Source organism: Apis mellifera, linkage group LG11, assembly GCF_003254395.2.
Source record: "Apis mellifera strain DH4 linkage group LG11, Amel_HAv3.1, whole genome shotgun sequence".
Classification (NCBI taxonomy): domain Eukaryota; kingdom Metazoa; phylum Arthropoda; class Insecta; order Hymenoptera; family Apidae; genus Apis; species Apis mellifera.
Window position 1 is genome coordinate 6,278,350 of NC_037648.1, and position 26,571 is coordinate 6,304,920.

The following is a 26,571-nucleotide window of genomic DNA, read 5'->3' on the forward strand; positions in this document are numbered from 1 at the left end:
TTCAAACAATATTTTCCTTTGCAAAAATGAATTGTGAAATGAATGAACAAAAAATACTAATCAATTAGGAAGTACGTAACCTAATCGAGCCGTAACAATAATAACGTTGGTTACAGTTATCGCAAACCGAACACTAACAAATCTAAGCAACATATTTCGAAAAATATGTGTTGAATATGTATTATATTCAATATTATTTATTTATTGTTCGTAATATAATTCGTAATATAATTTTTTATCGATAAAAAAATATTTATTCAATTTTATTCAACATATCAATGGCCAATATTTTTTATTAATAATTCATTAAGAAAACTATAATGAAAGTTTTTACAAAGGAAAAGTTTTTGGTTGAAATTATCTCAAGAATCAATTTACAAAAGTTTTATATTTTTGGGATATACTGTATATTATATGTAATTATGTATATATATAATTAAATATACTGTGTAATAATATATATACATATGTGTATATGTATATGCGTATGTGTACGCACATATATAAAAGAAGTATAATATAACTGCAAAAGAGAATTTAAAAAAAAAAATCAAATTCAACTGGTAATTAAATGAAAAATAAAATATTTAATTATAAAACAGAAAGGGATTCTTATATGTCAATTACTTTTAAATTGTATTACAAAAAATTTTTGCTAAATATTAATAATGTAATATATAATTAAAATATTAATAAATAAATTTTATTTTGCAGTTGCGTTTCATCTTTTAAAACTGATATAATTATATATTAATTTCTTCTACAGAACTAGATATGTATTTAAAAATTTGGCTACAGTAAAGTTCCAATTTCTGAATATGAGAGAAATAGGACACTCACAAGAAATATTGCGACCCAGGCAAGACCGATATTATCGAATGATATCGTTCCTTGGAAAGGATTGTTACCCTGACCCTTGCATTCCGTATAGTAGTAATTCCAATTAACGCAGGTGTCGTTGGTGATAAACGTTGTATTATTGTTTGGCAACGCGGTATTATTGCAAACCACGTTTCCTAAAAGCGAGAACATTGAAAATTGAATAGCTTTTGAAATGTCATCTGCATTATTGTAATAACTATGAACTTATTTCGTATACACTCGATTTTCGAATTATTATTATTAATATATTTACTAATTATATTTTATAAAAATATTTATATTATAATATTATATTATATTTATATTATAACGATTAAATATTTATAATTAACTTTTATTAATTTTATTAATAAAATTTCATTAATTTTTATTAATTCTAAGTTTTTATTATATTTTTCATTATTTAATAGCACTTTATGTGTTTAAAAAAATTTGATATTATAATAAATGTGACAAAAAAAAGAACGCTTTATTAAAAAATAAGAATATATGTAAATTTTATTAAAAAATAAGAATATATGTAAATTTTTTTATATAGTTTTCATATAATTTTTTTATATAATTACCTTATATTATTTTTTTTATTAATGTCATTCAATATTTTTCGACAAGAAGATAGAATTATAATTTATTATATTATAATTATATATACTATAATTATTATTCTTTATAGTAATTCTTGATTTAATAGTGGAATAATCAATACTAGCTTTCAATTAATAATACGTTTATTATAAATTTTCATAACCTATATTATAAAATAATAATCAATTTTCATTATTCAAAAAGAAAAAAAAAATTTATTTCTATATTATAATAGATAATAATAATTATTTTTCAAATTTCATGATCTTTAATTCATATTTCATATTAAAAATAATATAACAAATATATTTTAAAATTCTGATCAAAGATTTAAATGTATTAAGATTGATTTATACTAACAAGAATAATAATAAGATTAATTTTCTCAGTTATCATCCTGTAAATTATATATATATATAGTTATTTGACTATATATACTTATATATACTTTACTATTATTATTAGAATTATGAAGAAGAAAGTCTCATTTGAACTTGATATAATTATAATAATTAATAAATTTAATTTTATTTATAAACAATAATTTTAGAAAAATTTACAAATATTAAGTGCCACATAAAAGATAAAAAAATTATGAATAATTGTTAAAAAATTTCATAATAATTTTTAAATAATTAAGTTAAAAATTAGAAATTAATAATTCAAAAAATTGTTAGTTTTATCCTAAAAAAATATATAATTACACTGAAGAAATTATGCAAGTAAAATTATAAAGTATTATTTTATTTTATTGGAATTCCCTAAATTTTCAAGAAATTATATACACTTAATCCTCTATTTGCATGATAGATTGATTTTAGAAACAATCGTAAATGAAAACCATATAAAAAGCAATGTAATGTATATGAAAAAAAAATTCTAAATGAAAAATCGATGTTAATATTATGCTAATAGTTATTTTGAAATGAAGAATATAAAAATAAAATTATGTTAAATAATAATATTAAATAATAAAAATAAAATTCTAATTATCTTCAATGGAATATTTTTAATTTTAAATATTTATTTAGATATTATTAAGATATATGCATATGTTTTTAAAAAAAATAATATATCAATAAAATATAAATTTGAAAAAGCTAAAATATTGTTAATAGTTTAGTTTTATATATATATATTATTATATATTAGTTTTATTTTATTCGTCATCATTTTTTGAATTCTTTCATACGAAATTAAAATTCAATCACATCCATCACTTAAAAATCACTTTGATTGTTTTTTGTAGAAAAAAAGATAGTATTATGAAATATTACTGGTAAAATGAAAGTTTCAATAAAATCAATATTACAATGATATCTTTGATTTTACAATATATTGTAATTCATTTCTTTTTTCTATTTGTAATAGAAAAAAGAAATGAAATTAGATACAAATGGATTTCAAATAAATTTTATTAAATTTGTATATCAATTTTTTTTATTTTTATAGAGAATTCTTATCTATAGACAATTCTTATAATAGTTTTAGGATAAATAATATATTTATTATCAAATTACTTATTGTAATAAAATATTTTATAAAATTTTTTAATGATTTATATATATATACAAAAAAATTTATAATATTAATTTACTGTCAACATAAAATTATATATATTCGATTACAATTATAACAAATACAAATTACATTATACATTCTATATGAAAATAAAATTAAATCCGGAATTCTAATTCTTCATATTAGTTAAATAAATATATTTCTTTTTTTTTATTTCTTAAATACATACTTAGATAAAAATATCTTGTATGACGTAAATATATGTAGATATATTGATGTAAATATATGATAAAGATATTCTTAGATATACTTGAATATACATTATATACAAGAATGATTATTATATATGATTTTTATACTAAATAGTTAAATTATATATAACAATAAAAATATGTATTATATAATAATAATAATTATATATATTATATATAATATATATAATATAATATTAATTTTTCTAAATGTCATAGTCAATATATCTACGTAAATAAAAATTTTTAAGACAAAAATGACAAAAAACGAATTATAATTACACATTACCACTTTTTCCTCTACAATAAAAGTGAAACATGAAACAATTTCTCAAAATTCATTCTTTAAATGTGTTTTTTTAAAGTCAAAACACAAATTGGCATACAACAAAAATATTGAAATTTATAAATTACGATCAATTTATGTTAAAAGATGAAATGAGATAGATCCATTTTTTAATTTATTTAAACTTATTAATGACACAAAATAAAAGAAGAATGTAATATATTAATGTATATATATGCGTATATTACATGTTTATTCATGTGTATTCATGTATCTTATTATTGTATTTTAAAAATTATCTTCAATATTCATAAATACTGCTTTTGTTTTTAAACTATATTATTTTTTAATCATGTAAAAAATCATATAAGATGAAAATTAGACATATTCTTAATATTGCAAATTTGTTATATACTGAAAAAATTTTATGTAATATTATTACTATTTATGTAATAAATATATCAGATGTATTTATGAATATTTTCATAATAAATAAAATATTAAAAGATAAATAAAAAATAATATATATTTGAAATTGATACTTATTATTTATCATGATGGATTATTATATCAATCTCAGTCTATACATTTTATTTTTACATTTTCATATTAGATATGTATATTTATTATATAATCGATTATAAAGAAATTTTATTTTTTTTAAATTAAATATGTTAATTTTGATTTATGATGACGAAAATAGTCTATTAATGTCACATATTTTTATCATAATTTAGAAGAATTTAACTAATTAAAAAATAGAACATATTACTAGCACTCGAAACATATCTTCCCATGATAAGATTATTAACGATTAAGGATTAAATGTTTTAAAAGCAGATAATAAGGAATTAACTATTATATATGCATGCTCATCTATGTCGGCATAATTTATGCTGACAAAGATAATTTACTATTCATTATTACATTAAAACTAAAATGATAAAATAAACTTGTCACATGTGATCCTAAATCGATGACAAGAAACTATAAAAATAAATTTATCATTTATTTAATTGAAAAATTTTTAAGAAATTTTTATTCGAAACAACTTTCATGTAATTATTATTAAATTATATTTTACATATAAGAAATTATATTTTATATAGTACATATTCTACATATTTAGATTTTATGTAATAATTAAATATTTATATTTTGTTTAATCACCAATAATTGAAAATTACAAAAGTGATTTAAATTATATTTTTGCAATTTTTATTTAGAAATTTAGAATTAATTTTAAATTTCAAATGTAATTAATTTAATATTTAAATAACTAATATTTGATCACTATAAAGTAATTAATTATTTACTCATTTCTTTTTTATTTTCATTCATTTTAATATTAATTTTTTTAACAATTCAATAGTTATATATATATATATATAATATATATATATATATATGATATATGATGTATGGTATAATAATTCTTAAGAAAAAATTTATTTATTTTTTTAAGTAGTTTGAATAATAATTAATCCAAAAGCAATAATTGACACATTATTATATATAATATATCGTTTAATTTATTCAATATATTCAATAATTATAGATAAATCTATTAATCATAGTTAAAAATTTTATTAAGTTTATATTTTTATAGATAATAAACTTTATATATTTTAACTATATATATTGACGTATATTAAAAAAATATTTTTTTTTAATTAAAAAAAAATAGAAAATAAAAAATCAATAAAAAATAGACTTATCAAGATTTTCTTTTTATTTTCTTTAAATTATAAAAAATATTTTTTTTAAATTAAAAAGCAGGAAAAGCTATATCAATAATTCTAAAAGAAAATTATTTTAAAAGAAATATAATACAAATATAAAAATATAAAATATAATAATCATTAAATCTCACAAAAATCTTTTTAAAAAATCTTTTTATTACAAAAAAGTTATAAAAAATTAATAAATTTCTTAATTATTGATAATTATCCCCAATAACTATTATTCTTAATCTAAAAACAATTTTATTTATAATATCGATTATTAGTAATCAAAACAATTTTTTTTCCGACAATAATTTTCATAATCATGATAAAAATTATTTAATCGAAAATATTAATTACGACAATATTTATGTATAATTTTTTTTATATTTTAATTCTATCAATTAAATTCCTTACTTTAAGTTCATAGATTATCGATTCTAAAAATTGCCAAAAGATCTCTCGTTTGTTTCTATCTCACGATATTTTTTCCAAAGTTTTGTCAATACACATTGAAATATGTCAAGGGAAACCAAAGACATGTTCCAATGGAAAGCGAATAAAAAAAGAAAGAAAAAAAGATTCAAACCAGTAAAATTGAATATCGAAGATGCACTCACCCAACTTGAGCGGCGGTAAGTTACTGCAAGAGTGCATTCCGTTGTCGTCGGGACGCGAACAAATGTAGTCCTGACCCTGATATTCGAAGTACTTCTCGAGATCGCTAGAAAAGTAACGAATCACGATTAAAAATCAATTTCAAAATAAGATCAAATCCTCACGCCTAATTTTTTATAATTAATAGTTGCATTTACATTATATGTATATATATGTATGCTTTATGCACGTATGCATTCGTTACATGCTTCGCTTATGCGTGTATACCGTGTATATGTGTTTTATATAGTATATTATATATATAAAGATTATGTATAATATATATGCATATATACATAATATATATGTATATATATATTATAATATAATGTATATAATATATAGAGAGGACCATGATTAAATTATTTTTATTATAAATGAATCAATTAAAATATTTGTTATCACATGATGATATGATTTCAAAAAATCTTCAAAACAATGATATTTGTTTTTTTTTCTTTTCTATATCTCTTTTCTTGAAAATTATTAATATAATATTTTCAACATTTTTATAGGATATAGTAGGATATAACTTTATAGTTCTTTTTGCTAATCAAAAATATTGATATATAAATTCAAAAACATTTTTTTCATTTAATGTAAATAAAAATTATAGAATTATATATAAAAAAATTTAAAAATAATATTGTAAACTTTCTTAAGAAAAAAATAAATAGAAAAAATATCTTTGAAAATTCTTTGAAATCAATAACAAAAGAAATTTTAATCGATTTAATAATAATGAAAATCTAATAATTATATTAAGTAGTCCACCCTGTATATGATGATTATTTCACAAGAAAAGGTGAATGAAGTAGTACAACATAACAAAAGGAATGTTTTCGGTCTAATAAAACATATTTAATTAAGACATATTAATCATACTTTATTTTTTGGTAATAGAGTTTTAAAAAATGAAAATTTTGTATGTATACTATGAATAATTTGCCAAATATTAATTGTTTTTGTAAGATTATGATTATGTTTCGAAAATCAAATTGTATAATTTCCAGTATGAAAATTATATAATATTTACAATATTATTATATTTTTTTTACGAATAGTGAATATATGAAAAAAACAACAAACAACGAACAAAATTATTTTTAAAAATCGATATAATAATATTTTTAATAATTGCAACTTTTTTAAATATAAACATAATTTTTAAATATATTTTATAATTTTTATAAATATTATGTAAATATTATATAATTATATAATAATTATAATTTTTATTATTTTATAATTTTTAATAATTTTTAAATAGAATTTAATTTTTTAAATGAAATGCAACCTATTCTTTTATATTACATATATATATATATATATATATATATGTATAAATTAAACTACATGCCAAAATATTTAAAAAATGATTGTTTTTATGATTATTTTTATCTGTGACTTTATATGATAAAATTATTATATTTATATCTGATTAAATTCATTTGTCATTTAAAAATATATTTTCTATTTAAAAATTTATTATTATTAATTATTATTTTCTTCTATTTATTATGATTTTATTTAAAAATTTATTTTCTAGCAAAATATTATGTTTTAGTGTATCATGTTATTTAAAATCGTAAAACTTCTTTTTTTTTTTCATATTTTTCCACATACATATATATATATTTATCTACCAGAAATATGAAAATATCTATCAGCTAATAACTATGTATCTCTTCTTGTTTTTTATTTTTATATTATAATATTAATTGTGATTATTATTATTTTTTTATTATATTTTTTATTATTATCGTTATTATTGTTAAATTTAATATTCTTTTAGAAAACTCACAAATTTTATTTTAAATAATTATTTCCATTTATTATCTATTTTGAAAATGTAAATACTTTTTTAAAATTATTTGCTTTATATTTATATTGCTTTTTTAAATAATTAAAATTTTTATTCTATTATCGAAGAAAATAGATTATTACATTAATAATTTCCACTCCAAACAAAATCATTATTTTTATTTTTTTTTTCTTCTCTCTGGATAAATGATTTTCACTTCCCTAAATTTTTTCAAATATATATAATTAAAAATTTTTATTCAGATTGATTTACAAATAAAACATCATCGTTTCTCAAAAAAAATATATTAATTCTCTTGTAAAATTATACCATTTTGACTTCATTTTGACAGTTTTTCATAATTTAAAAAAAATATATTTCTATATATATTTATAGAATATATAGAATATATATATAGAAAATAGAATTAAATTTAAATTAAATTAAAAAAAGAAATTAAAAATAAATTTTTTTATAATTCATATAATTTATATATTAAATTTCGAATCGCTAATTGAATGAAAAAAATTTAGATAATAATGCTAATAATCAACTAATTAGTGAACAATTTATTTATATCTTTTTTGAAAGATGTAAATTGTACAATTAATTTATTTTATTTTATTTATTAGTGGAATATTCTATCAAAATATGATTGAATATGCTTCAGTGATTTGAGAAAAAATGGAGATATGAATTTCTCATAAGAATAAAACTGAGTTGTGTATCTCCTTAAATGTAATATATTATAAAATGTAGTAAAATGTAGTAAAATATAGTAAAATGTAGTATATTATATATTTTTCGATAATTTAATCTTTATCGTTAAAAAATCATATATTATGGAAAATAATATTGCAAAAAAGATCAATAGTTAACTCTAAATAAATATAATTTTATAGTTTATCAGTTATTTTATTTTACATTAAAGTTATAAAGTTATAAAATTGTAAAAAATTCTAAAATAGTTTTTTAAATATATTTTGATTTTTTTCAATAAAAACAGAATTCGTTAAATATAAATTTAAAAAATAAAATAATTAACTTATCAATCCTTGATTGATAGATAATATATTTATCAAATAAATTAATATATTATATTATATAATATTATAATATTATATAATATTATATAATATAATATAATATTGTAATATTAATGCAAGTTTTTAATAATTGTAAAGTATATGACATTATTTTTTGTTACATTTAAAGGAATATTGTAATTAATATTATTTAAAACATTGTTTATGTAATTTTAATGCAAGAACAAATTAATAAATATATAAATATAAATATAGCCTCCTTATTAAAAAATATACAATTTTCTGTTAAAAGTTTTATTATAATCTCACTGAAATAGCCTATCTTCTTCATGTTTCTCGTCGATTGACATTCGACCATTTTTCATATCTCTATTACTAAAAAATAAAGTAAAATTATATATATATATATATATTACAGTTTATTAGAACACTTACAAAAATGATGTAAACCTGAAAAATCATTAAGAAATTATTATAATCTTAAAAAATATTACTTTATTTGAAGGAAAATTATAAAAAAAAATATATTTAAATATTCGTCATCATATATAATTTTTTTGAAATTATATACAATAAAATTTCTATTTGATTTTACATTATATCAATAAAATTTTTAAAAAAATTTCTCGAAATCTTCTATTTTTTTATTTTTAAAATTTAAATTAGAAAATCATAAAAAATAACACAATTTAATTTATTATCTTTTTATAATTCTCATAAATAACTTCTATAAATTTTTACAATGTTTCATATCTTCATAAATATAAATTTTTAATTCATTATTTCATTATTATAATTTATTAGAAATATTATAAGAAACCAGATGAATTAATTAATTATAAATAAATTTTTTATGAATTATTTAATAAATTCTATTACATAAGAATAATGAATTCAATAATAAAAATAGACTTTTATGAATAAATTTTACAAGTTATTTCGTCCATTATAATTCATCTCTTGAAATTATAAAATTCTAATAAAAAAAATCTACAATTTATAATTTAAAACATATTGTGTTATTATTAATTAATAAATCATCAAAGAAAAGAACTCGTATATTATAATACTCATAAAAATATGTACATATCATATATATTTATTATTCAAAAAACATTCCTTTCCGTCATTCTTACCTCAATCTATTTCAGGGATCCCTATATCTAAATCCATTTGTACCTATGCTATAATACACGATATAGAAGAGACACGTACGCACGCATGCGCGTTTATATGTAAGACTTGTGTAATCATGGCACAAATAAATAAATGCAATAATCACCCGATAAAAGAGAACAGAAGTAGAAAGAAGAAAAACAAAAAAAAAAAGAACGGCCAAGATAAACAAGAGCAAAAGCAAAGTATTGAAGTTTGTGTGCACACAGAGTCGACCCTGTTTGCAACAGATCGAAACGATAAGAAAGAAAAACCGATAACATTGTGTATCGGAATGGCCTCCGCGATCTTCAGTGTCATCTGGTTGATGCAAGAAAGTAAACATTCTCTTCTTCGGCTTCGAGGATGCTCTTTGCCTCTTATCTGGCCGCTATTCAATTTTCATCGTGAAGCATGGCCACTAAAACAATGTCAACCGTTGCGACAAAAACCGTTTAATAGAGACTTGCCTCGCCACTGTATTTGTGTTATGACTTGTTACAATGAGATGCGCACCTATCGTGATGCCACCCATTATGCGTGTGTATATAGATTGGTAAGTATTCAATTGTTACAAATACCCCTTTTTCCGCCATTCAAATCAGACATTCTTTCTGATATTCTTTTTATCCATTGATTTAAATCAAAAAAAAGATTGTAAAGAGTCAATTCTCGTTACCAAATGGATTCTTTTTTAAAATTGTACAAAGATAAAGAAATTTATCAAAAACGATACTCAATTATTTCTGATAATTAGATTTAATTTATTCTTTAGTCAATACGAATTTTTGTTTTCTATGTATAATTAAATTGTAAGTATAAAAGATTCTTAAAATCTTGTTTGTCTTGGTTATTTAAATTTTGTAAAGAAAGTTCTTTTAAAGGAACTGCAAAATAAAATCTAATCTAGCACTACTGATTTTTGAAAAATTTAGGAATTTTTATTGATTCGAAAATTTTTAATGTTTTTGCTACGAAGACTTTTTTGGTATATAATTTAAGGTAGTTTTTTATGATAGAGAAAATTTTATATTTAAAAAAAGAAAAACGTAAAATCATTTTTTAATATTCATAATTTTTAATACCAAAAATTGCTTCTTATAACATTTTAATCGAATTTAATCGATAAATTTTGACTAATCATTTAAGAATTATTATTTTCGTAAAGATTTCATAAATTTATGTTTGACAATTTATAATAATTTATATTTTTAATTTTGTTTTTAATAAATAATATTTCTTAATTATATAAAATAAATTATATAAAAGAAATTTGGAATTTAAATTTAGAATAGAATAAAGAAAATTATCATTTTATATTCTTAATTTGCATATTTAGATTGCAAATATATATATATATTTTTTTATATATTTATTTTAGGATATAAGTAAATTAATAATATAAAACAAAGAAAAAAATATTGTAATTAATAATATAATAAAATTGAAAAGTCAAGAAACATTTAAAGAAAGAAGAAAAAATAAAAATTTTAGACTTTTGTGGAATCAAAAATTAAGTTTACAAAAACTAAGCTTATTTTGTACATTAATCTACAGAATAAAAGTAAGTCTTATTTGCTAGAAAATAGAAAATAATCATACAATTTTGATTTTTTCGTTTCATCTTAATAATTAATATAAAAATAATATTTATTCTAAATATTTTTTATAATTAATTATAATGTATGTTATTGTATGTATTTTTGTATGTATTGTATGTATTGTAATGTATTTATTTTTTTAATTTAATTTATGTTATTTTTTGAGAAAAAGGAAAAATAATATGTAGAAATAAACTATTTATTTATCAAAACAACTACTTCCAAACATATTTATTTTTTTTCAATAGAAAAAAGTTTAAAAATACATTAATTTTATAAAAATTATAGATAATGAACAATTTTTTCAATATGTTTTTATAAGTTTTTTATTTCTACGAAATAAATGATTATTGATAATTAAGAAAATTCTGTAGATTACAGTTGGAATTATTCGTTATTAGTATTACCTAATTACAACGTATTCATGAATCATTTATGAAAATATAATCAGTGTTGAATGATGAATTAAAATGGAGAAACTTCATACATGTTATTTGTGATAATATTCAGAATTATGAAAATATTTATATTTGTATATCTTATTATTTTTTTAACATTGATTTCTTTTATTAATTATTTTTCTTATATTTAGATTATCATATATAAAATCAATAAAATTATCATTTAAAAATCAAGGAAATTTAAAAATAATCTTCAAATAATTTTTTATTCAATTAAACTATTATAATTTTCATAACAAGTATTTATACTGCTTCCTATCGAGAAAAAATAATTATAAAAATAATATATTACAATATATTATAATAATCATTTTAATAAATAAAACTTTCAATAAATATGAGATTTAGATCCACTTTCAATGTTCTTAATATGTTATCAAAATTTTTTTTTTTCTAAATTCTATATTTATCAAATATTTTTTTCTTATTTTTATTTACTATTATTTATTTACTATATATACATAATATGTATATGATAGATATGTTCTCAAAAAACGAAAGAATATCTTAAGCATGTCCAATTTAATTTCCAATTTTCTTTCTTTTTCAAAGTTTCTTAAAGATTTCTATAAATAATTATTTTTATAATTATTATAATATATAATTGAAAAATTTTAAATAATTAACTAATTTAATAATAATTAAATAATTAATTAATTTCTTTAATTTTTTTATATGTTTAGATTATACGTGTTTTATGTACCCATATGTATTTTTAAATTTACTCAAACTTTTTACAATTTTTTATTAGGACCAAATTTTTAAATTTCATCTATTTTAAAATATATTTAAAAAATATAAATTAAATTTATTAGATACACATTATTATTATTATTTCTATAATTGTTATTAATTTTTATGAATATATATGTGCGTGCATGTGCGCGCGCGCGCACGCGTATGTGTGTGTGTGAAATATTCTGCTTTATGATATAATATATGTATAAGACATTCGAAAAACATTTTTTAGATTTCTTTGTCTAAAAATCATCTTTTTATCAAAATTTAGTACAATCATTATGTTGATTTTTTTAGCATACTAATTTTTAGCATTCTTCTTTAATTTTAAGAAATTCATAAGACTTTTATGTTTTTTTCTACTATATATTCTTGAAACATGTTTCTTTATTACAACATGAACTTGATATTTGGAGAAAATTTGCTATTTCTTGTTTACATAAAATTCTACTCATCATAGCTCATCATTGTTGCGAATTTTATGTTTGTACGTCATCTGATATTTATTGCAAGAATGTAGATATTAAATGAATTTATTTTAAATTTATTTTAAAAACGCGATTTAAATTTTTTTATCTTATATTTTTAACGCAGAAAAAATGGAAAATCGATAGGAAACTCGCGTTGCACATGTAATTTCATCATTTCCTTTTTCTTTAATGTTTTTTGAAAACGATTTCATATTTGAAGAATTATGGTTTAAAAGTCTGCCAGCGCAATTTCTCTCCAATCAAATCATAAATAATATATTTTTTAGTCACAATGGTATATTATTTCTGATAAAAAATATATACTATTCGATATACATGTGGCTTGCCAAAATATATAATTTTTTTATTAATATTAGAAGTAACAGATGAATTTTAGCTAATAATTTTATAACTTTTTTTGTAATTACATTTTTTATATCTTACATTATATTCTCTCATTTTCATTTCATTATTCAGAGTTATCTCTCTTCTTTATATATTGTTCATATGATATTTACCACATGTACTTAACGTAAAATCAAGGGAACACTTGAGCATCGTTACATAAATAACATTATGACGTAAATATTGTTACATAAACGTAGACAAGTAGCATGTAGAAAATATTTTCATAAAGTATTTAATCATAATTCTGAGAATTAAGTTCTCTATGCAATCTGGATGATTTTAACTCAACTATGTATTTATAAATTTAACTCTCATTTTCTAATAGAGATTTATCATTGATCATAAATATAAAATATCAAAATCTGATAAAATTCGTTTAAAAAAAAAAATTTATATCTATAATTCGTTCATTATATTTATTTATAAAATATAAATTGAATTGCATATATTATTATAAATATAAATTTAAATTTAAATTTTTAAATGTAAATACTATGTAATTGTATTATATGTAATAATATTTTTTTTAATTTTGAATATAGTTATTTCAAATGAAGTTTCTTCAATAATGAAGAAGAAACAAAAATTAAAGAAATGAATTTATTACATACATATACAATATTTAAATAAGTAAAAAATTCACTATTAAAATTAAATAATTCATATTATATGATTCACATTAGAACATAAATCAAATCAAAATCTTTAAAATAATTTTTATTGAACAATATAAAATAAAGATTTATTTTAATTTTAATTTTAATTAAAGTTAATTGAAATAAATTAAAGTTCATTAAAATGAAGATTTTTTTATATTAAAATCTTTTATATAAAATATTGAAAATTGAAATATACAAAAATAATATATTAAATGAAAAATATTTTTTCCATATTTTTTTTTTTATTATAATTAACTTCTAACAAACAATTTAAACAAGGCTGAAAAGTTTTGTCAAATAAACTTTACTAAAAAATTTTCCATAAATCATAATTCTAAAATAAAACTTTCTGAAGCTAATAATAAAATTAAAAATCGATAAAAATAAAAATCGAGATGCGAAATCTTTTTATTATGTTTAAATAATTATTATTTAACTCAATATTATATAATTTATTTGGTAGCGACAATTGACCCAATATACAAACATCTTTTATTATATAATTATTTAAATAATTATTCCTTTGGATGTTAAACATATTTATAAAATATGAATATTACAAGTTATAAATATTTTAATTTATAAACTTGAAATGAAAATAACATTAATTATCTTTTTTTTTTCGCTTCAATTGAAGCGTATTTGATTAGCAACACGTGTATGAAAGATACTTGAGATTTGATTTGAATTATTTCTTCTTACAACGCATATTCTGAATTTATTTTTAAATCTATTCGTAGCAATATATATATATATATATATAATCATTTATTTTAGCAATTATTTATAAAATTTATATTTAAATTTAAATTTATATAAACTAATTTAATAATTTAATTAATTATTTAATGCTTTTTTGCGATATTTTTACTAAAACAATAAAATAAATATTTTTATTAATATATGTAAGAAATTTTAATAATAATATTTAAAAATATATATATTTTTTAGAACAATATATATATATATATAGAAAATTATATAGAACAATAATAATAATAGTTAAATAATTTAAAAAATTATCAATATAAATTTAAAAACTTTAATTTCAAATAATTTTAATTTGTAAAAATTAATATTTTTGTTGATCATAAATTCAAAATTAATTTAAAAAAATTCAATATATAATTAATATTAAATATAAATTAGATTAATTAATATTAAATATAATATTTAATTAATATTAAATATGTTTAATTAATAATAAAAATGACGAATGATAATATTGATATAAAAATATAAATAATTACATTCGTCAAATTCATATCAGAATATTAATTGAAGATTAAAAATAAAATTAAATATATAAATAATATAAAATAAATAAATATAATTTAAAAAAATCGTTAAATTATAAATATAAATTAAAGTATTTTATATTAAAAAAAGTTAAAATTCATATAAATTATGTGAAGTAATTTCATTTTATATCATTCGAAATACATAATTCGTTTTTCATTTGAAAAAGAAAAAAATATTTTCCCACAAAAATTAATAAATTAATTTCATTTTATCGAGCTGAATATTCGTTTAATCCAAAATAACAGAATTAATAAAAATAAATGTGAAAATCAAATATCAATTGATTAACACAATCTGCATGAAATTGTCATCGATACAAACGCATTAGCTACTAATAAATTTGAGTTCTAATTAAATTCTATCAATAGATCGTATGATTCTATCATTGTTGTATTAACGATATTATGTTAATTATCGCTTAGATTAAATCAGTCATCGCATACGAATACATAATAATTCAATTCTAGAAGACAACATTTTCAAGACACCCAATACGTGGAAGTTAGATCAATATTGCGCGTTCAAATAAATCATGGAAAATAGCATGCGAAAACACGCGATACGATAAACTGAAAATCCTCAAATTTATTCAATATCCGCCTAAAGCGGAATTATTTATTAACAACGTTTTATTCATATACTCCGTAATATCGTATCTGCGAAATATCGAATCTTCATGTTCTTCTCTGTTTTTGCGAAATAAAATCATGCAAAAATCAGTATCGCTATTTTTATCTAATTTCTAAAACATTTTTAAGAGAATATTCTCATAAAGAGGCTCGAAAAACTTTATAGCACATTAAAATTTCTAATTATAAATAAGTTTCTATATTTTTATAAAATACACATATTTGTTCGTTATTTATTCGTTTTATAATTGTAATGTTATGTTTTTATTCTTTTTATAATATAAAAATTTTAATAATTAAAATTTATTCATAAACATAACAAGTTTTTTTATTGCTTATCAAATTCAATTTTTTTACACAATTTCAATTCAAAAAAATTCAATTTTAAAAAACATAATAATATTTTGAAAAATAAAAATCAATTTATTTTTCAAAAATATTATCCAAAAAAAAGAACAAATTAGAAATTTTTAAATATTTACTTGATTCCAGAATAAAAAAAGCTACATGAAGTATGGAATTAAGTGAAAAATTTGTTTCAAAAATATTAAATAGATAAAAACAGAATATTTAAAAACAAATATATTCAAATGTTATTTAAGTATTAATCGAATATTGCTGACGACAAACTTAAATTTTAAGATAAATATTTTCAAAAGATTGAACTTTAAGCGTGTATAATAAAAAAAGGTCAATCTTTCCAAGTCACCAAATGGGAATAGTCCCGTAAGCAGCGACGTTTCGCTAATACGATAACGCATTGAACGATTTTACATCAGCAATGGCGCACGTGCACCCATCTGGCTATCCTTAATACACGTGGCCTAAGACATAGCACAGCTAGGTTATATGCTCATTATACGCTTGTGATAGTGCTGAACATGCTTCTCGTAAAAAAAATAAAATAAGAAAGAAAGTGACAGCTAATCGAACGACTAATGTGGTTGTCGAGGCTAAATGTGCGAGTGCATATTGCAAAAAGTTTGCATAGATATTGCGTAGCCATACTACGGTCGTGCTGGTCACATGTGAATCACTACATGTACACCTTAATACTTCAGAATAATAATATATAAGGTTAAATTTTAGTTTTAGATTCAAAATTTTTTTTCATTATTTTTTTCTATAAATTGATTAATATATAAATTGATGCGCAGAATCACGAAAAATTGATGATTTAAATTATCAGACTTTATTGATTTAAATGTTACATATATGTAACAATTTAATATTTTTAAAATTTCTTACAATAAAATAATATTATAATGGATTTTCATCTAATACGCATCAAATTTAAATTATTTTTTGATTAAAAAATAAAAATATAAAATTAATACTGATATTTTGAATTGTTTTATTTGTTAAAATTTATAATAAGATTTATAAAAATATAAAAAATTTGTAATATTTCAAACTAAAGTTCAGCCATATTTAATAATATCGAAATAAAGAGTGTTAATATATTCGTGAATGGTTTTGAAAAATCGACTCTGAAATTCAAAAAAAAAAAAAAATTCAAAAGTTGGTATATAAATATGTTAATAAGGCTTATTTCTACGTATAAGTTATAATTTAAATAAATCTTAAATGAAGCGAGAAAAACGAGATAAAAAAAATGAATATAAAAAAATATTTCACTTTCTTTTTATCTTATTTCATTGCAACTTCAATTACTTATAATTTAATAAATAAATTTCAATCAATATTTTGGTATAACAACTTTTATATTTCTCTGAAAATTGAAAATCTAAAATATGAATATATTAATACTCTATATATAGATATAATGAAATAATCTTTTTTTCTTTTAAAACGATAAGAATCGAGAAATCGATTGGAATGTAATATTATTTCAAAATAATTCAAAGTATATATCAATCGGAATATTAATTATTCTTCAATATAGGAAATTCTTACAATTCTTAAAATTTTAAAATTTCAAGAATTCCTATAAGAATTGTATGAATATATTTTCTTTTTTTCTTTATATTGTGAAATGTTACTGAAGAATTCCAGTGATATATTTCTTTGTAAATATTTATTGGAATAATCCGATCTATCAACCTGAGAAAACGAGATCATATTGCTTAAAAATGGCTTCTCATTGCAGAAGTTTAATAATTACACATAACAAATATACATATAGAGAAAAGTAAATATATTTCTTATTATGAACTATTGTAAACTCAATTTTATTATTATTTTAAAAATCATTTTCTAGATTTTTATCTTGGCCATATTTATTATACTTATTTTATGTAGTATTCTATATAATGAATATAATTTCTTTCTTTTTTCGATACAATTAGATGGAAATTTTTTTATTTTTTTTATATTATATAATTTTAATTTTTTTTATCAAGTTAAGAAATATTTTCTTAAATACTTTATTTTTCGTAAATCTTCTGATACAATTGAATAAAAAAATAATTTTTACAACATTTTCTAATATTCTATATTAAATAATATTAAATAATATTCTTATATTTCTTTCTTTTATATTTTCTTTATAAAAATAAGTAGATTTTAATATCAATATCTATTTTTGGATAACTTAAAAAAATATAATCTTTTTTTTTAAGGAGTCATGATATATGTTTTTTTAAATAAAGTAATCCCAATTATCAGTTTCTTTCTTGATTGAGAATATACAAAAAGAGAATACTTATGAATTTTTTTATGTAAATATAATAAAATATGACAATGATACAGCTGATACAATGATACAGATGATATAGGAAACAAAATTGTTTTTCATTCAATATCAAAAGTGTGAGCATGATTCATATTATTTCCTTCTTTAGTGACTTATGTAAAAAGAATTCTTTCTTCTTTTTATATTTATTATATATATATATATTATCATTTTAGAAAAATCTTGAAATAAATTTTTTTTACAAAGAAACAAATGTTTAATAAAAGTTTAATCTTTTTACAAAGGAATTTATTATTTATTATTAAAAGAATAATAAAGTTTTAAAAAATTTATAATAATTATATATTTAAAAAAATTTTAAATATATTATATCAAATTTAAATTATATTATATCAAATTGATTGTAAAACTTATTAAATTGTCATATCTATCATTTAATATAATTTAAAAAAAATATATATTAAACTAAAATACTAAAGTGTGCTAAAAAATTTTTGTAATTACATAACTTTCGAATTTATGATTCTTCATAACAATTATCAATTTTTTAAAGTTAATTTTTAAAATATTTAAAAAAAATTCATTTTCAAAATTGGAAATATAGATAATCCTTTAAATAAATAAGAATAAAAGAGAAAACATAATTCCATAATGATTAAAATTCAAAATTTTTATTTCAATTAAAATTTTTGCTCAATAAACAAAAATCTCTACTTTCATTTGGAAATTTTATATTTAAATTTTTTATATTTTTTGAAATAATGCAATTTTTTTACAATATAAACATATTGATTATATAGATTATATGGAAATATAGGTAAATATTTATAAGAAATAAATTTTTCATTATTATTATTATTTTTCTTCTTTTTTCAAAAAAATATCGATTAAATTGCAAAAGACAAACAGATAAAATTTGATGTCTCATTTAAAAAATAACATATCTAAATTAATGTATCAATTAAAACAAGATACAAACAAAAAAAGATAAATCAAAATTTCTTCGAATGTTCATCAATGTTATTTTTCAAATAGAGTTATTTTAAACTACTGATTTAAATCCCTTGTCTAACGAATAAAAGAGACTCTCCTTTAATCTACTAATTAAAATAAACAAAACTGTGCATTTCAAAAGCATTGACATATGGATAAACCAAATTTTCAATTGCATAAGAATGTTATTTTCCAAATAAACTAAAGATATAAAGAATTCTTTTATTACATCACTCTACTTTCCAAGATTAAATTCACTCGAATAAACGAGTAACATGATACGTATGGTATTTCGATCTACTTGTACATTATTGTAGCTTTTAAATAATGTGATAATAAAATAATTTATTAATCTCTTATCCTGCAATTTAATCAAAAAATACTATTTAATTTCGTTCAAAATTTCGTTCTATGTATAAATCAATAAAAATAAAATTGAGAAGAAATAAAAAAATTTAGAATCATCGATATCTTCATAAAATATAAAATATAAAATTTATAAAATTTTCAAAATTTGAGTACATATCTATTACATATCTATTACTAAAAAGTTAACTATCTGAAAAATGTTTCAGAGATGTTATTATAAGACAAGAAATTAGAAACGTATCATTATGTTCATCTTCAAAATATTTTCTATTCCTATCTTATATATCTTATATATCATCAATATATATATATACATATATATATACATATATATCATCTTCAATTATCCTTCTATATATATTTTCTTGCTTATGAAAATAAAAAATTGTAACTGATTATAATTTTTGAATTTAATAAAAAATTTGAAACTAAAAAAAAATTATAAACAAATTATTTGTAATGGTAAATAAAATGCGATAGTAAAATGATATACAAAAAAATAAAATTTTTAAAATATGGATATATTCATATGATATTTGGAATTTTTAACTTATTTAAAAAAAAAATGAAATTTTATAGTTTTTTCGGATATTAGTTGTTAGATTATTTCAAAACTTTTATAAACTAAAAAGGATCTCACTTTTTTTTAATAATCGTAATTTTTGATAATAAATTCTTTAATATTTGAATTTCCATTGTATTTTTTTAATGATATATTCATACTTATTGATTAAACATTCTTTATAATTTTTGCTTGGCATTTTTCTTTTATTTCTTCTTTTTATTCTTTTTATTATTTTTAATTTTATTATTATTATCATTATTATTATTATTATCATTATCATTATTATTATTATCATTATCATTATTATTATTATCATTATCATTATTATTATAATCATTATCATTATTATTATTATCATTATCATTATTATTATCATTATCATTATTATTATTATCATTATCATTATTATTGTTGTTGTTATTGTTATTGTTATTGTTATTGTTATTGTTATTGTTATTGTTATTGTTATTGTTATTGTTATTGTTATTGTTATTGTTATTGTTATTGTTATTGTTATTGTTATTGTTATTGTTATTGTTATTGTTATTGTTATTGTTATTGTTATTGTTATTGTTATTGTTATTGTCATTGTCATTGTCATTGTCATTGTCATTGTCATTGTCATTGTCATTGTCATTATCGTTGTCATTGTCATTGTCATTGTCATTGTTGTCGCTGTCGCTGTCGCTGTCATTGTCGTTGTCGTTGTCGTTGTTATTTTATTACTATTATTACTATTATCTATATTTTTGCATTGATTTTCTTCAATTTACATTGATTACATGATTAAACAGATACAGATTAAACAAATAAGATTAAATATGAACAAAGATATAACAGCAATTATTTAACAATAGTAGAAATTCATTATTTGTCAATGTATAAAAATTTTTATGAACTATTTTTTATTATTTAATTGAAATCGTTTAAAAATTTTATATATTTCAAAATTTTTAGAATATTTAACTACATGTTCTTTTTCTTTATAAAAAAAAACATTTTTTTTAATAGATAAATAATTGCAGATTATTTCTATATTTTTTAGATTTTGTAAAATCTGTTCTGATTTCACAAAATGATATCATATATATATATATATATATATGTATATATATATGTACTATATATATATTATATATATTATATATATATTATAGAATATATTTTAATATCTTCAAAAATATATATATATACATATATCTGTCGAAAACTTAAAATATGAATATAATTGATTTAATTTATAATAATAATTTTAATTAATCTCAATAAAAATGATATAATATCTATTTTTTTCTTTTTTTAATTCAGTCTTCATTGTTAAATATATAATAATAATTAAATATATATAATAATTGAACAAATATTACGGAAATTATAATTCTTTTTAATTTTGATATAGAGATATATTATGTATTATTATAGATGAGTTGATGAACAAGCTATTTAGATAGAAGCAAATCCTCGAGTGAAAGATACTACATATAAGATTCTTGGATCGATCAAGTTCTCTACTGTTACAGTACTCTTACAATATATGCTCTTCTATTGTATTTAAAATGATTGCCTGTTCTTTTGTCGAGAACTACTTGTTCAACCATTCTTGAAAATGAGACTGTTGCAGTTTGTTGATGTTTGCTCCCTGATTTCAGATATAGTGTACGCATCTCAGAGATTTTCAGAAATCGCAATACAATTTTTGAATATTTTTTGTCATGAGAATTCTTTATATTTTTACAGGATATCTCAAATTTAGCTAGACTTTAACATATTTATTCTATGGATTAATGAACAATATGGAATTTATGCCTTTATTAATTTTAAAGAAATATTATTATATATTATTATATAATATTATATATATATATATAATTAAATATTTATATAAAGTGTTTCAAATTTAAGATAATAAATATATTTTATGGATTTAAATATTTATATAAATTGTTTAATATTTTATTAAAAAATTATAAAGAAAAATATCAAGAGAAAATATTATTTATATGTAATTTTATGCAAGCTATTTTACTATTACCGATTTACTATATTTATTATATTTCTGCAGTCATGAAATTAATATTAATTATTAATATTAATATTAATTTTGACATTAAATAAAATTTAAAACTAATAAATACATAATTGGAAGTAATATTTCTTAAGAATACAATATTGATTAGTGATTCAAAATTTATTATTGTATGTAATTTATTTATATTTTGTTACTAAATTGAATAAATTATTAATTCTTTTTATTTTCTATTTATATATTAATATTTAATATTAATATTTATATATTAATTTTATATATATAAATAGTATATTATTTATATAACATACAATTCAAATGTATTAAATTAATAATTCTTAAAAAATTGTGCTAATAAACACGTTTTAATTCTTCGATGATTCGCATCGAACTTCATTTAAAAGACAAAAACATGTAAAATTTGAAATATTTCTTTGTAAAATATTTTTTTAATAGATAAATAAATTAAAGTATAATCGTAGATTATTTGCATATTTTTTGGAATTTATGAAATGTTTTCCAATTAATTTATGCTATCTTTAATTGATTTTATTGTGTCATTTTAAAAAAAAACATTTTTAGAGTAAGAGGAGTGAATAAAGAGGATAATGCAATTGATCTTAAGATGATTTACAATTTGTTTTTTTCATTTTTTGCAAAATAGATCTCTGAAGATGTTTCTTTTATGTTTTATAAGAAAAAAATTATTGTAAGTTGCCAAATTTGATGAATAATTCAGAATCTGGTTTTGATTTGAGACAGTCGAATACATTTACCAGCCAAAAAGTATATGATGAAGCTTTGAAGCTTGTTTTGATGCCGAATCTATTATTCAATATTTTCAAATTCTTTTTTTTGTTATAATAGTTTTTGCCTTATTTTTATTTGCCTTAAGTTGTTTTTTTTAATAAACAGCTTACAATTAATATATAATATCGTTATATATTATCTACATTTTGATCCCTTTCAATCAATGAAGTTCATCAAAGTGAAAACCGTTTTGAAGAATATATTTATGTTTACTCTTTGTAAAAAATAAAAAAGAAATGAATCTGTTGAGTGTTTTTATAAAAGATTAATTAATAAAATTTTAATACGTAAAAACGTAAAGCATTATAGAAACGAAGAGTATTTTAATGCTTTCGAAATGGATTTAACTTTTAGTAAATTGACTTTTAATAAATAGCACAAAATATAATAATAAATCGATTAAAAATAAGTTAAATCTAATTTTCAAAATGGAATTAATAATTATTTATAATAAAATATTATGTCAGTAATATCAGAAAAATTATAGTATATTTAAAATTCATTTAAAAAAATTAATTAACGTAAAATCCTATTAATTTCGAAAGGATTAAAGGAAATTTCAATTAAATTTGTTTCTTACATAAAAATCATTTTCAAAAATTATTCACAAAAAATTTATTAATCCAAAATATAATAAGGAATTTAGTTTCCACAAAATTATAAGAAATATACTTGATTTTCAATTATAAGAGATATTGGAATACGAAACAAATTTTACTCTCTTTATTAAACTTTATTCTCTTATTATTCTAAGAAATAAGTACAATAATTTTATTTTCGATTTATGTCGCAAGAAATATTATTCAGTTTGATAAATTCTAACAATTAGATATCAGAGAATCCATAAATTACAATGAAAATCGAAATATCATTTGTATATATATTTTTAATTTGATATAAATAGTTCTATTGATATAAATTTAATATGTAAATATTTTATTAATTTCTTTATTAATATTTTTTTCGTTGATGATTTAAAGAAATAATAATAAATAATTTTAAGAAAAAAAATTAAAAATTAAATTATTATATATTCTTAATAAATTATGAAACAATTTTTTATCATTACAATATTTCCATTTATATTATTTCTTTTATATATTTGACAATATTTTTTATTCAACAACATAATTAAACTAAATTATTAATTTATGAAATTCAATTTAATTAATAAAATAATAGAATAAGTCTGAAATGAATTTCTATCTTAGAACTTGTCTGATGAAAATGTCTGAGAAAATGCTGAGGATATTGAAAGAAAAATATGAATTTGATAATGATAAACATTATTATATACATTATTATTTTTAAAGAAAAGAAAATATTATTATATTATATAAAACATCGTGTCTTCACGTATGAATTTAATAATAATTTAATAATATTAATATCAACACGTCAATAAATGTAAGTATAATACAAATTCTGATAAAAATATTGTCGATAATATTCAAATTAATCCTATCTAATCAGAAATCCAGAATAATATACATATAGCGAACAATTAATCCTGAATTTAATTACTTTGTCTCAATTATGTAAAATATTATAAAATGTTATATATTTTCATTATATAATTTAATTTTAATAACTTATTAAAATAAAATTATAAAATTTAATTATTAAACTTAACTTTAATTTAATTAATTATGAAACCGATGTATATAAAATATATTTTGTAAATATTTAATAAATAAAATAAAAATAAAAATAAAAATATTATTTACATAAATTTATTTAAATTCATGAATTTCATCTAAAAAAATTTTATCTAAAAAATCTAAAAATTTTTATTTAATTTTATTTTCAAATATGAGAAACATAATAGGTTATGATAAAATTATACATAGAATAATTTTTTTTTAATGAAAAATCTCATTGAGAAAATGAAATTAATGCACAAAATTTTATTATTTTTTTTGTGTTTTTATGAAAATTTTACGGTATCTCATTATAAAATTATATTTTTAAAAATAAGGCTTTTTGATTTCAAAGTTTTCTTGAAAAAAAAATTTTATGCTTTTATTTTATGCTTGTTAATATATCTATTATATTTTAAATAATATTACATACTATTATCTATAAAATAAAAACAAACTATGTTACTATAACAAAATTTTTACTGATTTTCATAACATAATTTATTAGTTTTTCAAGTTTGCATAAAATATACAAAGATTATTATCAGTGATTAGTATATTGATTATTATCAATAATAATCAAAAATATGTAACTCTATAAAAAACTCTTTAAAAAGTTTATTATTCTTTTTTCAATCGAAAGAAAAATGTTTTTTGATTTCCTGCATAATTTCCAAGGTCATCTTTCCCAGAGTTCAAATTAAAAATTATAATCATTTTACACATAATAAAATTTCATGAAAGTATTAAATCATTTGTTAAATAAACTGTTAATAATATAATAATATACATTAAATTTAATTTTGATAATACTATTATAATATATTATAATATAATATATAATAAATAATATATTGTATTATAATATAATATACTATTATATTATAAAATAATTTATTATTCTGTTGAAAAAATTATAGAATTATTCGTTTCACAAAATTAATCATATTTTTTTATATTTTATAATTGATTAATTATTTTTCAATATAAACTTTAATTACGAAGTCGATATGTCATAATATTGATTACTTTTCCTATATTATAATATATATAATAATATAATAATAATATAAATATATACAGAATATTAATTCATGGGATATGTTGAAAAATTGATTCTAAAGATTAAAACTGATATATAAAAATATCAGTTAAGTTATTAAGTTATAAGTAAATTAAGTTCTATTTCCATCGTATCATTGCCTCATTTCTCATAACACAAACTTAAGTTATTTTTAACTTAATAAATAACAATATTTTTATATATCAATTTCTATGTTTGATTTGACTTTTAAAATCGATTCACTATTTCATATTGATTATTTATATATAC

General features: G+C 17.7%; 2 protein-coding genes across 12 annotated transcripts in view; one reads left to right on the forward strand and one right to left on the reverse strand.

Annotated features, from left to right (window-relative positions):
- The window catches only part of LOC551883 (voltage-dependent T-type calcium channel subunit alpha-1G), a 198,429-nt gene that overhangs the window by 90,019 nt on the left and 81,839 nt on the right, over positions 1-26,571 (reverse strand). For all 11 annotated transcript variants that reach the window (XM_026443546.1, XM_026443548.1, XM_026443547.1 and 8 more), the window contains 2 exon segments: positions 5,870-5,973; positions 841-1,016 (listed from right to left, as the gene is read on the reverse strand). In XM_026443546.1, the coding sequence (XP_026299331.1) occupies positions 841-1,016; positions 5,870-5,973 (280 nt within the window).
- The window catches only part of LOC102653967, a 67,222-nt gene continuing 50,474 nt past the window's right edge, over positions 9,824-26,571 (forward strand). The window contains exon 1 of the mRNA XM_026443990.1: positions 9,824-10,467. Coding sequence (XP_026299775.1) covers positions 10,009-10,467 — 459 coding nt within the window. The 5' untranslated portion in view covers positions 9,824-10,008. The remainder of the gene's footprint in view (positions 10,468-26,571) is intronic.